The 15,277-nt window shown below is 36.0% G+C and overlaps 1 protein-coding gene across 1 annotated transcript; it reads left to right on the forward strand.

Annotated features, from left to right (window-relative positions):
* The first annotated feature begins 400 nt into the window (after positions 1-400).
* Positions 401-8,964, forward strand: LOC114120138 (RNA-binding protein MEX3B). Its single transcript, XM_027981953.2, has 3 exons — positions 401-1,391; positions 5,865-6,097; positions 6,192-8,964. The coding sequence occupies exons 1-3, from the start codon at positions 1,085-1,087 to the stop codon at positions 6,861-6,863; spliced, it is 1,212 nt and encodes a 403-aa protein (XP_027837754.1). The 5' UTR covers positions 401-1,084; the 3' UTR covers positions 6,864-8,964.
* Positions 8,965-15,277: the final 6,313 nt, after the last annotated feature.

A 15,277-nucleotide genomic window follows, 5' to 3' on the forward strand; every position in this document is an offset into this window, starting at 1 on the left:
CACGTGGTCGACCGGCCGGCCGGTCTTTCGGCGGCGGCTGTACGTACCGCCGTACCGGTGTGCGCGTGAGAAAGACGGGTGTCGAAGAGGGTCCCTCTCCGCCTCTCCCGCCCATCGAGACGTTCGCGCGCTCGTCGGCGACGACGTCGCGATGGGACGGCGGGCGGGAGGGCGGGCGGCGGCGGTGTTTGTGACGAGGGGGGCGGTTCGCGGTCGCCGTCGGTTACTCTGGTGGGGCTCGCGAGGAGGAGAGCAAAGACGCCGGCCGGCCGCCGCCGCATGACATCCCTACCCCGCGGCCGACGCGTAGCCACCCCACCACGACAGCGCGCGCGCACCACGGGAAAAAAAAAAGCGGCCGGCGGCGCGCGCGAACCCGGCAAGCGAACGCGCACAGCCACCCCGTCTCATACCGGCACGGCAGTCGTTAGAAAATCGTTCGTTCAGTCAGTCCATCGAGTTCACACGCACGATCACCACGCGCACTCGTCGTCGTCGTCGCCGCCGCCGTCGTCGTACAACACTCGCGCCGAAACATTTATAATCACGCGAAAACACTTTTTAACGATATTCTATTATTATTATTATTTAAAATATATAAATAAAATATTTTTTACACCCCACATACGGTAAAATCGCGTCGTTGTCTCGTCGACTCCACACACACACACAATATTGTATACAACACTACTACCTGCGGACAACCACGGACGACAAACCGAAAAGCGTGTACTACTCGGCTGTCACTGCCGCCCGACTATAAAATTCGAACGTAAATTCCTTTTTTATTTGTATAATCATAATATATTATTATAATATACGAGCGGACGTTAGTTTTTTGAAAAATTGTCTTTTCTGCCAAAACGACGCGCTTTTTACGTATAATTTGCGCGGGTCTCGCCACGAGTATACGAATTTAACGTTAATTACATAATACTATTATAATATACCTGCCGATTTTCGCCGACCGGATTATCAAAGGAAAAAAAACGCTTTTATCAAGTTAACGTAGAAATTTATTTTTCTAAAAACCAATTTTTTTTCTCAAAACCGTCGTTTCGTCGAAAACCGTAACCCCCTCAAGATGCCAGCCACGTTATTTTCGGAACTGGAATTCTCGACCAACCAACACAACAACAAGGTCATCGAAGACACCCGCGCCCTGCAAGTGGCCCTGGAACTCAGCATGCTGTACATGAACGGCGAACAGCGACAACAGAAGGCGGACAACACTCTGTCCGGTGGCCAAAACATGGACCAATCGTCGATGGCGCCCAACTACATTCCCCACGGATTCCCGGAAGAACCCAGGAACAAGAAGAGCCAAAACATGACCGAATGCGTACCGGTACCCAGTTCGGAACACGTGGCCGAGATCGTTGGCAGACAAGGTAATATAACATTTTTACACTATTATTATCATATAGGTATACTTATTGGGTGGTTATTTATATAAACCTTGAAATATCGTTTTGGGACTCGGTTTTCGTGTTGTACACTACTTGTACGTGTGCGTATAATATTATAATATAGTATTATTATTTATTTATAATATATATATTTTTCAATAACTCGCATGCACACACACACACACATATTATACACGTGGGTTTATTTTCGGAACCGGTGGGGATTCCGGCGATCGGGTCTTATCGTGTATATAGCACATGATAATATAATATACCGGGCGGGTATTTCAGTTTCATTTTTAGCCCGACTACCTGTTGGTTCTGGATAATATGCATCGCGAGATTACCGGCGACAAAATATATAGTAATAATCGGAACTTCTCGATAGTTCTACGCGGCGGCGGCGGTTATCGTCCGAATTAATATTACCTACATACATGGGTATGATAATACGTACACGCGCGAATTCAATATTATTATTTATTTTTAAATAATTATTATTTTTAAATCGTCGAACGCGCGCCCGCAGCGGTGTGGTCTCTCACTCTCTTCCTTCGCCGATTTGCGCGCGTAAATCTTCCGTACGGGTTACGGCAATCCGATCCGATCCGGCCCCTATGGTCTAAATACACCGCCGCCGCGCGCGGTAATAACAACAATAACTACGTCGACGACGAGTTGAAACCGGTCGTCAAGTTTCATTAAACAAAAGCGTCTGGCACAGCACCTCTCTCGGTCGTGTCTGTGTGTGTGTGTGTGTGTGTGTGTTCGCGTTCCACACGGCGAGACAGCTGGCAGGAAACGGTCGGGGCGCCTCCTGTTCTGCTGCCGGGTAAAGACCTCGTGGTCTACACTCACACACGCGCGGGCGGTGACTCGCGAGCGCACAATATATATGTGTGTGTATTACGACACACAAACAATATCGAATCGGTTGCGCCGGGTTTGCTCGTTTGCTGCCTGTGTGTGTGTGTCAGATGGCGTTCGAGTTTTTTTTTTTTTTTTCATTTCGTGTTTATAACCTCGGACTGCGGCGGCGGCGGCGACGGTTAGACTTCTCTCCGCACAGCCTTGAAACCGGTGGAGAGAAACCTAGAAAGAAAGAAAGAATGAAAAAAAAAAAACCGTCTCATTTTAACGTGATAATAAAAACCATTTTTCGTGATTTATCGTCGTCTTCCGTCGCCCATGCCGCGTGCCGCCGCCGCCGTCGTCGTTACCAAATTTTTTCAACCCCTCACGTAACCCCCTCGTACGCGCGCCGCGTATCAATCCGTCGACGACGACGGTGTCGACGCCGACGCCAACGCTAATTAGGGGGCCCCCCTCAGGACCGTTGACCCAATGCGCCGGTGGTTACCAAGGCCACGGTCTTCGGCCAAAACATTCGCCTTGTAACCAACAGCAGCGTGTACGCGGCACGCGTGCGTGCGTGAAAAAAAACAACAGTCTAATAAAACACGGACAATGTGTTCCCGCCAAACGGACAACAATATCACATCGGTTGTCCCAAGGTTGTCGTATAACGTATAATATATTTATGTAACATCGGTCGACGCAGTGTGTAAACCACGTGGTCTCTCGGCTGAGCGGCAATTTATTTCACATACGTATTATAACATTATATTTAAGTATGTGTAGGTGTGTGTGTGTGTGTGTGTGTTATGCCCAAAAAGTAGGGGGTATGGACGGGAATGGTGGCGGCGGCGGTATGCATCCTCCCGACGACGACGACGATGATGACAATAAATCGATTTTTATAATATTTATCCCGTGTCGGGCAATGTCGGGGCTGGTGGCGTCGTCGTCGTCGTCGCATTTATTCTTCGGAGTCAGGTGGTCGTGAAACGAGATGAAAAAAAAATTAGACCGTTTCCCCGACGGGTATAGAGAATGCCAGCTGCCCACCGTGGGGTTGTATGGTGGACCACATTCGCTCGGGATCACAATGCTTTTTTTGTATGTGTGTGTGTGTGTGTGTTTGTGCGTTTGTACCTGTTCCTCGTTCTCTTCTACCTGTTTAAACCGTGCGACCCGATCTGTGTGCGTTTGAACTGCGAACCTCCACGTATAATATATTATAACCTTCGTGTACCGCCAGCCCGAGAGAAGACCCGTATTTTCTACCCGAATATTATATACCGTGGTGTACCTTCTACAACAATACATTTTTTTCCCCATTTAAAGGAATTCCTTATTATTAATAATAAAAGAAACACAATCCGACGAATCTTTATTTTTCGTCAGAATGTCTGATACTGGTTTTTTTTTTCTGAAAAACGTATAAAAAGTGGGTGGGAACCTCCGATTATATAGAAAATCGTCCTACGCGTTCACCGGTAGATAATGATAATATATATTATAATAACGCTATAATAAGAAACTCAGTAACCGTGTGTCCCGATGATTTCGACGATTCTCGCGAAAAATTTCGGCACCTCGATGAAAATTATTTCTCCGTGTTTTGAGATGTTAGAAAAAAACGGCACGTGTATAATATGGTATTAAGGGGTCGTGCACCCCACCACTATAGCAGCGGTCCGTGTTCGCCGCCGCGTGTGCACAAGACGAAATCGATATTGCAGTCTGGGCCGACCGTGTGCCACCCCCACTACCTCTCACACTGGTCCGCGCGTATATCTACCCCGTAAATATTATGCTGCTAGGGTGTGTCAACCCTTTGCGACGAGGGTAAAACAAAACTCTTCTATAGTAGGCATTACACCTGTGTCCATATGAGTTTTTCGTGTTGTTGACCTTTGCAAGACTAAATAAAATAGTCGAAAAATGTCGGAACGAATAGGTATAAAACGAGCGATTTTTACCGACCGGATTTGCGGCCTCGTGGTTTCGTCATTATCATCCTTGTCGTAACGCGTTACGAGCAGGACGATTTTCTTTTCTCTGTTTATTGTACCTACGTCGTTTTATATCGTGTATTTAATTCATAAGAAGTAGTTTTTTACTCCACCGCCTTATAGTCTCGTATATAATCCCTTTAAACACCATTTTCCTTCCTTCGCCTCTATAATACGTATATATAAGACGACGGGCGAGCGGTAGAAGATTACTTTTGGAAACTCCGTAGCCGCTTTCCCCTCTTTGCACAGCGCACACACACTTCCCCATGACAACGGATGTTGTTGCCTTGGATACTGCCGCCGCCGTCGCGCCCCTCGTTCGGCGGCGGCGGTCGTTCGCCGGCGAAATCGAAGCTCACGTGTGCGTGCGTGTCGCGCGGCGGCGACGCGCAGGGATCCGGACGCCTCCCCTCTGCCGTCGCTTCATCCCCGCACCGTCGGCGAATTGATTTGTGTAGGCCGTTCAACCCGACGCGCAGACACCTACCCTCCGCTTTCTCAACACTGCCGCCGCTGCTGCCACTCGAATGTTATGTGTGCGGCCTACCCTCATCCCCTCCATATAATAATAATAATAATATAATTTCATATACGCGCCATCGACAATCGACGAGATGGCAAACTTTTGATACCCGAAAAAATAAATTTCTTTTCCGCCCCACCGCTTTGCAGCGAGTCGTTTATTTTTATTTTTTTGTACCACCGACGTGGATTTCGTCGTATTTCAATTTTTCTTCCGATCACCTCTGGTAATCCGCCTTAAAAAAAACGGACGCACATGATTTTTTGTCCAATACTCGTTTGGTTCGTTTCCGGTGATCGAATAAGAAAATAAGTGTTCAATATAATTATGCGCAATATCGGATCTCACTTATACAACACTGCAGTGTACCGTCATAATACAATGAACGCCTCGGTGAATGTCGGTTAAGTCCCGACGGAATATTATATTACACGTTTTTGTTATATATTATTATACAACACAACAAATCGGGTCTTTTCTCGAATTTCATATAGTGATGATCGGTGGGTGGATGGGGAGGTGGTTGTTAAAAGAAGTAGTTATTTGGGTAATACACACACACACACACATGCGACGATATGGTGTCGGCGGCGGCGGTGTTCAAATAATTATATATTATTAAGTTTTTTTTTATTATTATTATTATTATTAAATAATGCGTGCACCAGCCGTCGTTTGGCGAGGTTGGAGACAAAGCGCCGCGCCGGTTGAACTGCCTCTATCAAGGTGAGCGGCGTCTGCTTACCACGGGTTCCCGATAGACTGTTTAACGCGGCTCCTCCCTCGTCGTCCGTGTCTCAAATACTATATCACACGCGCGCCGTTCGTCAGTCTTAATAATGCACCTCATTAATTTATTTTATAACGCCGAGGACGATGAGTATATAGTATAAAAAGAGTAGCATGAAATCGATATGACGCGACATTCGTGTAAACGAGTGTGATGGGGGTGGTGTGGGGGGTGGGTGAAGGGGTTGAATGAATCGACTGACTATGACGTGTTACGCCGCTTTCAACGCGGCAGAAGCGGAGGGATGATTTTTTATTATAAAATGTTTCGTTTTTGTTCAGGTTGCAAGATTAAGGCTCTGCGCGCCAAGACCAACACTTACATTAAGACTCCGGTGCGTGGCGAAGAACCCGTGTTTGTAGTGACAGGACGCAAGGAAGACGTGACCAAGGCCAAGAAAGAGATACTGTCGGCAGCCGAACATTTTTCACAGATCAGAGCTTCTCGCAAGAACATGGCTGGAACTCTGTCGCCGCCAGGACCTCCAAGTGTTCCCGGACACGTTACGATCCAGGTATGTCAACGATCCACGCGTAATCTGACGTGTTTGTAAGAGCGTAAAAGAGTGGGCACTAATGGGTATTGTTTTTTTTATTCCGTTTGCGCAGGTTAGAGTACCATACAGGGTTGTCGGTCTTGTCGTCGGTCCCAAAGGCGCCACCATTAAACGCATTCAACATCAAACTGGCACATACATCGTAACTCCTTCTCGTGACAAGGAACCCGTATTCGATGTTACCGGCCTGCCAGATAGTGTAGAAACTGCCAAGCGTGAAATCGAAGCACATATAGCTCTACGCACTGGCAATGGCATGACTGACGAAGAGAACAGCGTTGCTCTGGCTGCCCTCTGCAAAGCCAATCCGTTGGCCGGTCTTTTCGATTTAACAGACTCCATGGGCCCAGCCATATTGTCCGGTAGTTCAGGATGCAGCTCTGGTTCAGTAAGCTCATGCGGTTCAGGCGTATCGGCACTTGGTGACTTGGGAAACATATGGTCAGATGAAGGAATTGGCGGAGAATCACCATCGTTTGAGAATGTTGGCCTCTGGGGATTCATGGGATCGTCCAGACCATCTCCCGCTAGTTCAACATCTCCACCGCCAGCTAAAAAGACTTGTATGGTTTGTCACATGAGAGATATTGATGCTGCTCTTATTCCTTGCGGTCACAACTTGTTCTGCTTGGATTGCGCATCAAGCGCTTGCGATTCAAATGGACTATCTCACTGTCCGGTTTGTAAGATACCTGCGCGTCAAGCTATTCGCATCATCTCTTAAGCCAAGGACAAACATAAAAGTACCATAATAAATCCCTTATTTAGTACCTAAATGATTCCTAAAAACAGATCCAAAACATTTAGTATTAAACTTAGATTATAGTAAACACAACATTTATATCGCTCTATTTAGTAGAACGAAAAAAAAGGGATTCAATCGAAGGCTGATTGATTTAATTGACGAACATTACAAAACGAGTCATATTTTTTTTATTTAATTATTATTATTAAATTATTATTCTTTTTAAAGAATTTTTATTATTATCCATTTGGTTATTGTGTATTTTGTTGATAAAATATGTTATTTGTTTAGTTTTTTTTTCTCAAAAATTGACCGACGATCTCTATGAGAAGTCGTAACTAGAATGTTCTCGCCAGAAAACATGACATTTAATATAGATGATATTGCCAGTGTTAGTGATTAATAATTTATTATCAACAAATTTTTCTCTTTGAGTTTTTTTTTTTTGTAGGTGTTAGATTTTTAACGCAATTGCTGTGAACAAATGTTTAAAGTTTGTTTCGGTTTTTCTCACGACTGTGTAAGATTTTAATAATGTATACTGACATATCCCTTGTTAAGTTTTTTTACAAAAACCATTTAAAGAAAATAAACAGCACCTACCTCCAATATCCTTGGACCTTGGTGCTAAATATAATAATTTTTTTCTTCACAGTTTACACAAAGTTTTTACAAATATATGTAACATAAATTTTATTATTATATATAAAAAGTATATAATATATATTATTCAAAGCTTAATTTACATCCATATAAGCCATGGTCATTTTTAATATTATTTTCATTCATTTTCTTTTTTTTTTTTTACACAATTAAATAATTGAAAGATTTCTATAAATATATAAATATATATTTTATAAATTATTTAAAAAAATTGTTCCATTCCGAAGCGGCACATTTTAATAGTATAGGTGTGGTGATCGGGCTGTGATTTTAAACTGCCAATTTTCCCTATACCTCGACACCCCACCACCTCAAAACACCTTAATTGAATTTAGCCTTTTTTTACTAGCTAATTAAAGCTCAATTTAACTAACATACAATCATATGATAGAGTAGAATAAAATTAATAAAATAGGTTATATATTAGCGCCTACACTGCTCGTCAGACAAAGACTGGATGAAAATTAGGAAAATATAAATAACTCATTTATTAATAATTAATGTAAAAGCTTAATTATGAGTATGTGCATGGTGCATCAAAGACAATGCAAAAATATTGACCTAAATTTTATATCTACTTATGTATAATATAATTTATAATTTTTATATATTGAACTAAAATGACAAAAATATTTTATTATTGTAAGTCCTAATATTGCCAAATTTAAGAACCTTGAACATTAAAATGTGCCATTTCGTGTTAAAATAATAAAAATAAGAAGAAAAAAAATCATATTTTTTCCAATAAAATTGTTTACATTTTGATATGTAGCATCATTAAAATAATATTAAATATATTTATATATAAATATAATTAAATAAATCTTAATTTAATGTCTAAATACTTATTCTTATATATATTATATATTAAAATAATGTTGTGTAGTAATTTTGGTTTTTAGAGTGAATGAGAAAATGTTATATCGTAACTATTTACATAATCTTAAGAAAAATTTATTTAAAAAAAAAAACAAAAAAAAGTTTTCGTTTTCTAGAGATATTATACTTAAACAAATTGTATATTTTTGTTATTTATTAAATTTCCCCGCCCATAACCCCCCGTAATCATTATTGCCCTATCCCATCTCCACTGCATTGTTAAGTATGTAGTTAGACTACTTAGTTAACTTTTTCTTTTTATTATTTTTATACTTTTTTATTTCATATATTTATCTGAAAAACTAATAGTTATTTACATTTTAATTATTACATATTTTTATTATTTAGTTGTGATGTTTTATTTTTTAATAGTATTTGATGTTAATACTTATACTTAAAAAATATACCGAACTAGTATTATTTATTAGGATCTTTTGTTTACTTTTTGATATAAACATTGTTCTGGTTTATTTCTTAGTGCACATTTTTTTATTCATACTTTTTTATTTATATAAAATAAAAAACCTTATTGCTTTTATATTTTGTGTTCTGTTTTTTTTTCCATTTTTTGGTTGTATATAATAATAATTATGTATTGTGTTTAATAATCTAGATACTGTGTTAGGCCCAAAGAATATTTTTCTGCATTTTCAAAACATACAAAAAAAACATGGCTTGAGTCTTCATAAATTGCATTTAATACTTTTATTTCTAAAAAAAATTAAAAAATTAATTAAAAAAAAAAAAATTAAGAATTATTTATTTAAAAATAATTTTATACGTTTGAGAACTGTTTATAAATTTTAAAAAACAGACCAGATTGATAATCATAAACATAATTCAATTTATATATATGCATATATAAAAATTTAAATAATTATATATATAATAAATTTTATACATATATTTATACTCAGCTTTAATTGTTTTTTTAAACTTTTTTTTGTGAAAATTTCATAAATTTCTTGTTATTAGCAAAATTTAGCATAAATATATTATAACTAATAATATAGACATATTATATTATAAATTAAAATACAGTAATAGAGCTCAATCAAAGTGTGATTTGTCGCTCTTTACTGTTTAAGGTAATTTCTACTAAAAAGTTGCGTTAAGGATAAATATTTTAGACTAATCGAGGAAATATATGGTTGTCAGCTTAAATCATATTAGAGACGGGATTGATGAGGAATTGTTTTTTTTTTTTTTTAAGTATGTTAAGATGCAGTTTTCATTATTTTATTTCGGCCTAAATCCAAATCAGTATTATAAAATGGTGTCTTATTTGTACACATGACTTGTTTTTTTTTTTAATTTTACAGTAAAATATGTATCTTGTAATAATTATATTGTCTGACGAATAACTAGATAGTTTATTATAATGTAACAATATTATATTATATCCCCTGTTTTTTTTTCGATCTCAATATTTTTACTTTGCATTATTATACTTGCAAACAACAAGGACTGATTATAAAGCAATAACGAAAGTATAATAATATAAATAAAGTAAATATTTATTTTTATTTTTATTATTATAATTCAAATGATACGAAGTAAATACAAAATAATAATCAAACATCCAGTGTATTACTACTATCCCCGTATTGTTCGAAGTGTAATTTATGTATTGAAAACTGCTCATCATCCTTATATAATTAAATGAAAGTAAGTTGTATTTAGCGTTTAAAAATTATATAATTATGTTTTTGTGTTTCTATTTATAATATTATATTATATTATAAAAAAAGTAACGAAGATGATTTGTAACTTGTATTATTATAAAAAATCCTAAATAATTGTTTTTCAGTATAAAAAAATATATTATAATATATATATAAAAAATGTCTGTTTTGTTTTTTTTTTTGATAATTAATAATCCATTTCCTTTTACTGCTATTATACCAATACTAAAGTCGATTTGACTGAACATAGTACTACTTGAAATCTAGATATTTATGAAATCAAGTGAAAATATACACACCATGTACCTATTATACATATAGTAAACATGTTACTGGTATCCTTATTAATATATTGGTTTATTTAGAGTGTTTAAGTATCTAGAAATATAATAAAAGGCTTATTGTTATGGTTATGACTTGCGATCAATAACCCAGTGAGCGCTGTATTTCATAATTGAAATATGTGAGGGACAGATTTTTCTATAGTTCTATACACGGCCTTTTTTTTTATAAATTGCTTACAATATCAATAAACATTTCTAATATTTTCAGATATTAGTTTTTATACCTGTTTGAACATGAAAAATTCTACAAGTTGATCTTTAAAATTTCTCCTTTTAATTTTAATCTATATAACTTGCATACAATTCTAATAAATATATTATTTAATAGTACGGTATTTTTAGCATAAAAAATAAATGATTAACAAAAATGTGTAATATTATTCCGATTTGGACCCCCATAATAGGAGGATTAATTTCTCCGTTACCACTGGGCACTGAATATAACTGTCTGAAACGATACCAGAAAATTGTTTTTAAATTGATTGTCAGCTATAACTTATATGTTAAATGAACACCAGGCGTCATTTAATATCACTCGTCCTTTGTGTGAAAAACGTCACAATCTCTTGATCCCAGAATCGATGGCAGTTCAATATTGAAACTACCTGCTTTCCCTTTAGAGACATCAATTTCTATGTACCGCTAAGTCGGGTAGAAAAATAGTTATTTCAACAATAAACTTCCGGTCCAGAATTTTTTTTTTTTATCTGGTGCGCCTATACGTTCAGTTTATATATATATATATATATATATATATAAAAATATACATGTGCAGATGTTCTATACTTTCGTAACAAAACTACCCGTGAGGGATGTTGGGCGGTTTTTTTCTTCACATTCGGACAAGTTTTAATAAAAAATGAATGTTTTTTTTTCTGAACGTTGTCTACTTTTCGTATTTGTACAAATAAAATGTGTACACATAATAGGCGTATCACGCTATATTCACAGTCGTAAATTATAAAAAAACATAAGTCTACGGCGTCTATACTCGTAGGTATTACTATACGATAACAATGTATATACTCTGTCTATATTGCACTGCACTGCAGGCAGTAGTATTCCCGATTAACGGTTACAGCTGTTGTTAGGTATCTACGCGGTGTTTACTGTTCGATCTAAACGTTATAGTACATTAAATGCGTTATAATATTATTAACTCTTCACGTTTTGAACCACGCAATTAACTAATGCGTTTCGAAATGCCTAGGCCGTATAAAGAGTGTCATGACACGAAATACATTTAACAGCGTTATATTGGTGTTTATTTTATCAGGGTTTTTTTTTTTATTTATTTAATAGCAAAACGCTTCATATTTTTTAAATTTTTTTTCGAACTTGCCGTATTTATTACTATTACATACATATATAGCCACATGTTTATATTGCATAACGTTTATTTTAATACATTTTTAAATATCCACATTCCATATTTTGTGTTCGTGTGCGGCGACACAAATACCGAGTGGAATATCTGTAATACGCATTATAAAAATATATTTACCTATTATTAATATAGGGAATTTATTATACATAATTATTTATCAGTAATATTAAAAAAAAAAAATTAATTATTTAATATTTTAGTACAATTTGTACACAATGATATTATAGTCACAGTGCAGTACATGTTCTCTTGCGGCTTCCATTGACCGGGATAAATTTAATGACCGTCCAGGACGGTATAATATAGCAAGTCTACTTATAATATTTGTTATAATGTTTGTGGCAGATTGTCTTGATGATAGATCACTAGACACGTTTTTCGACCAGATTTTTTAATTTAAAGAACAAATAGTAAAGTTTCTGTTTAATTTTTGTGAAAATTTCAATGAAAAGTACTGATTTTACTCGTTTTCAAAACGTTATTATTTATCAATATATATAACAACATAAAACTACTACTATGTAGTACGTAACTGCAGTCGTGTGATTGTAATAATTTTTTTCCGATCGCCCAAAAATTACAAATAAAATATTTTATTTATACCACTACAAGAAACGTGGTAACTGAAAAGTTTATATTGTATTGCGTATATTATGTACAACTGTTGTCAGGTAATAACTAGAGCGAGTTTCGTGTGTTGTGACGAAGGGACGTTAATCGTGACGGCGTATTATAATATGGTTGACGGGTGCGTGCAGTAAATGGTAATTAGTAATTATTACGCAGCGCAATGAGACGTGTCTCCTCGTACTCGTCGCTCTGACCGTTTCAGTATTACCTATCGTACGACCGGACGGGTCGTCTTCGCTCGTCTTTATCGACCACTATCGTACACTCGCCTCGTTGTCTAAGTCATCGTCTTTGTCATATTATTATATATGGTCGAGAATCGAAATCGTGGAGTTTGGTAGTCGTAAGAAACTGTAATAGAACAATAACGTTAACGCGTATAACGTCGTTATACGTATTAGTCACCTAATATAATATATTATGATTAAGTCTCTACTGCGGTAGTTGCTTTAATAGGTGCCGATAACAGCCATCGACAATAAATTATCGGTTTCAAATCGTTGATTAACAACAGTTGTCCGTATAATAATATTATATTTGAATATCATATAAAATATTTGTGTAAAAAAAAAAAATTATCGTGTATATTGATTGATTATTAAGTGGGTGGAAGTTTAATTTTACGAATAATTGGTCTCTCCGCTTTTTCAATCGTGTTTTTTTCCCCTGTTACCGCCGCGGTAACGCTACTACTCGGATGTATGCGTGTCGTCATATAATACATAATTATTCGATAAATATAATAATATGTATTACTTCAGACCTATGCACCATATACTTTTTAATCAAACGCCTATTATGTCGTAATACTGTATGGTATAATTTTGATATTAGTCGAACATTGCCTATACCACAATAGGTACATATACGTATACACATTGTGTGTATTATGTGTATAAATAATATACGTTGCCGCAGCAAAGCCAACGCCACCCTTTCGAAATTATATGTAATTTACATTTTACATGCCTAAATGCGTTTGCACGACATTATTTTCGGGATTGTAGGCATGATGTTCGCGTACCCGATGTACCTACCTATTGGGACACAACAAATGAACAAAAAAAAAAAAAAATACATAATAATAATATGGTCGCGGGAAAACTGTTCACCAGTTCTGCTGCACTTAATGTTGGTATGATATATAAAAAATATTGTTTTAATATAACCACCAGATTATAATATGTTACATTATTTACGAGCTTACGACAATATTCAGTTGGTTTATTTTTTTTATTACGATTTTATCCCAAATTTTCGATAAAAAACATGTTACGTACAAGTACTATTATACATATTATATACGTGACGTGTTCCGCATGTTCGGGTGACAAGACAGCAGAGATAGGCGTAAGTGTAGGGGGTTAATTTTTTTTGGAGGGGGAAGTTATAGCCCTCCTAGGGGTAGACATGTGCCAACTCGTGGGGGGCTTTAGCACCACACCCCCACCAGTGTACATCTTTTTAGTTTTTTCTATAAATTTAATATAATGGTTTTTCATAAGTTACTGGAAATTAAATAATAATAAAAAAAAAAAACGATATCTATAATTTTTTTTTATGAGTATTTGAATGAATAATTTTGACGAAATCCATTAAAATCTCAACAATTTGTAAATTATTTTTTGGTTAAAAACGAACACAATTATTTTTAGTATTCATTCCGAAGGTTTAAAATTTAATACCAAGTCCCTTGAAAATTTTGCTTTTTAAAATTATATCTAGCTAAAAGTTGAGTAGAATTTCATACCTATATATTTTTTTTATGAGTTTGACGTTAGATGTAAGTGAGAACATTAAACATCACAGTTTAACACAGATAATATAAAAGACATAATGTAGTTAATAGTTATACTTATTGGCTATCACCTCGGATTAGTCGTATAGACAATAAATATTACAGTAGGTCTTGTGGGACAGGTTTGACGCCCATAATTTGTATTTTAACTATTCGTCATCAATCATAATTAGCCGATATGGCGATATGCTACAGGACAGTTGGTGGCAAAGTATATAATATCATAATATTATTATTCACAGCAGTGGTTATCTTTATCTAGCACAGTCGATGGTTATATTATAATCATAATTTGTAGTATACAAATACACAGTATATGAGTAATTGAACAGATATTAATTTGAAATATATAATTTATACGGATTATAAATTGTTGGGATTAATATCTGCAAAAACAGACAGTTTGTCTTTACAATGTAAATCTGTTATAGCCGCGTATACGCTGTATGACGAATGAACGTTTTTCGTTACACATCTTTCAAATGTATCTTATATTTCTTTTACAGATATTATTAGTAATATATAAAAATGAAATTGTATTACCTGTTAGTGAAAACCGATAATTAATAATACAAAATACTGTATTTGACAATTGCGCATTCATATAAAGGAACGCAATTTGTTCAAATATATATATGTACTCAAATACCAGCATATCAATAATAAATTATTATAAAATCAATGATACGTGCACTATATAGTCATTAGTCAATGTATTATTGTATATAAACTACAGAAAAAAAACGATAAAATTAAAAATATGACTGTAATCAAAATAGTCTATATAAACGATTTTATGTGAAGTTTTTTCAGGTCACTGGGAAAACAAAATTAAGTGGTCATTGTAAACATGGTTACCTATTGGTTGCGGTAATTTGGTTCTAAAAACATATTTTGTATACCAGATATTTGCGTCTTAATCATGGAATATTTACAAATCTGTGAGTAGTAGCAGTATACCTGACCGTTTGGATTAGCATATTTTCCTGAAGTGGGCGTGGGGGGGG

The sequence above is a fragment of the Aphis gossypii genome, chromosome 2 (genome assembly GCF_020184175.1).
Source record: "Aphis gossypii isolate Hap1 chromosome 2, ASM2018417v2, whole genome shotgun sequence".
In the NCBI taxonomy this organism is placed as follows: Eukaryota; Metazoa; Arthropoda; class Insecta; order Hemiptera; family Aphididae; genus Aphis; species Aphis gossypii.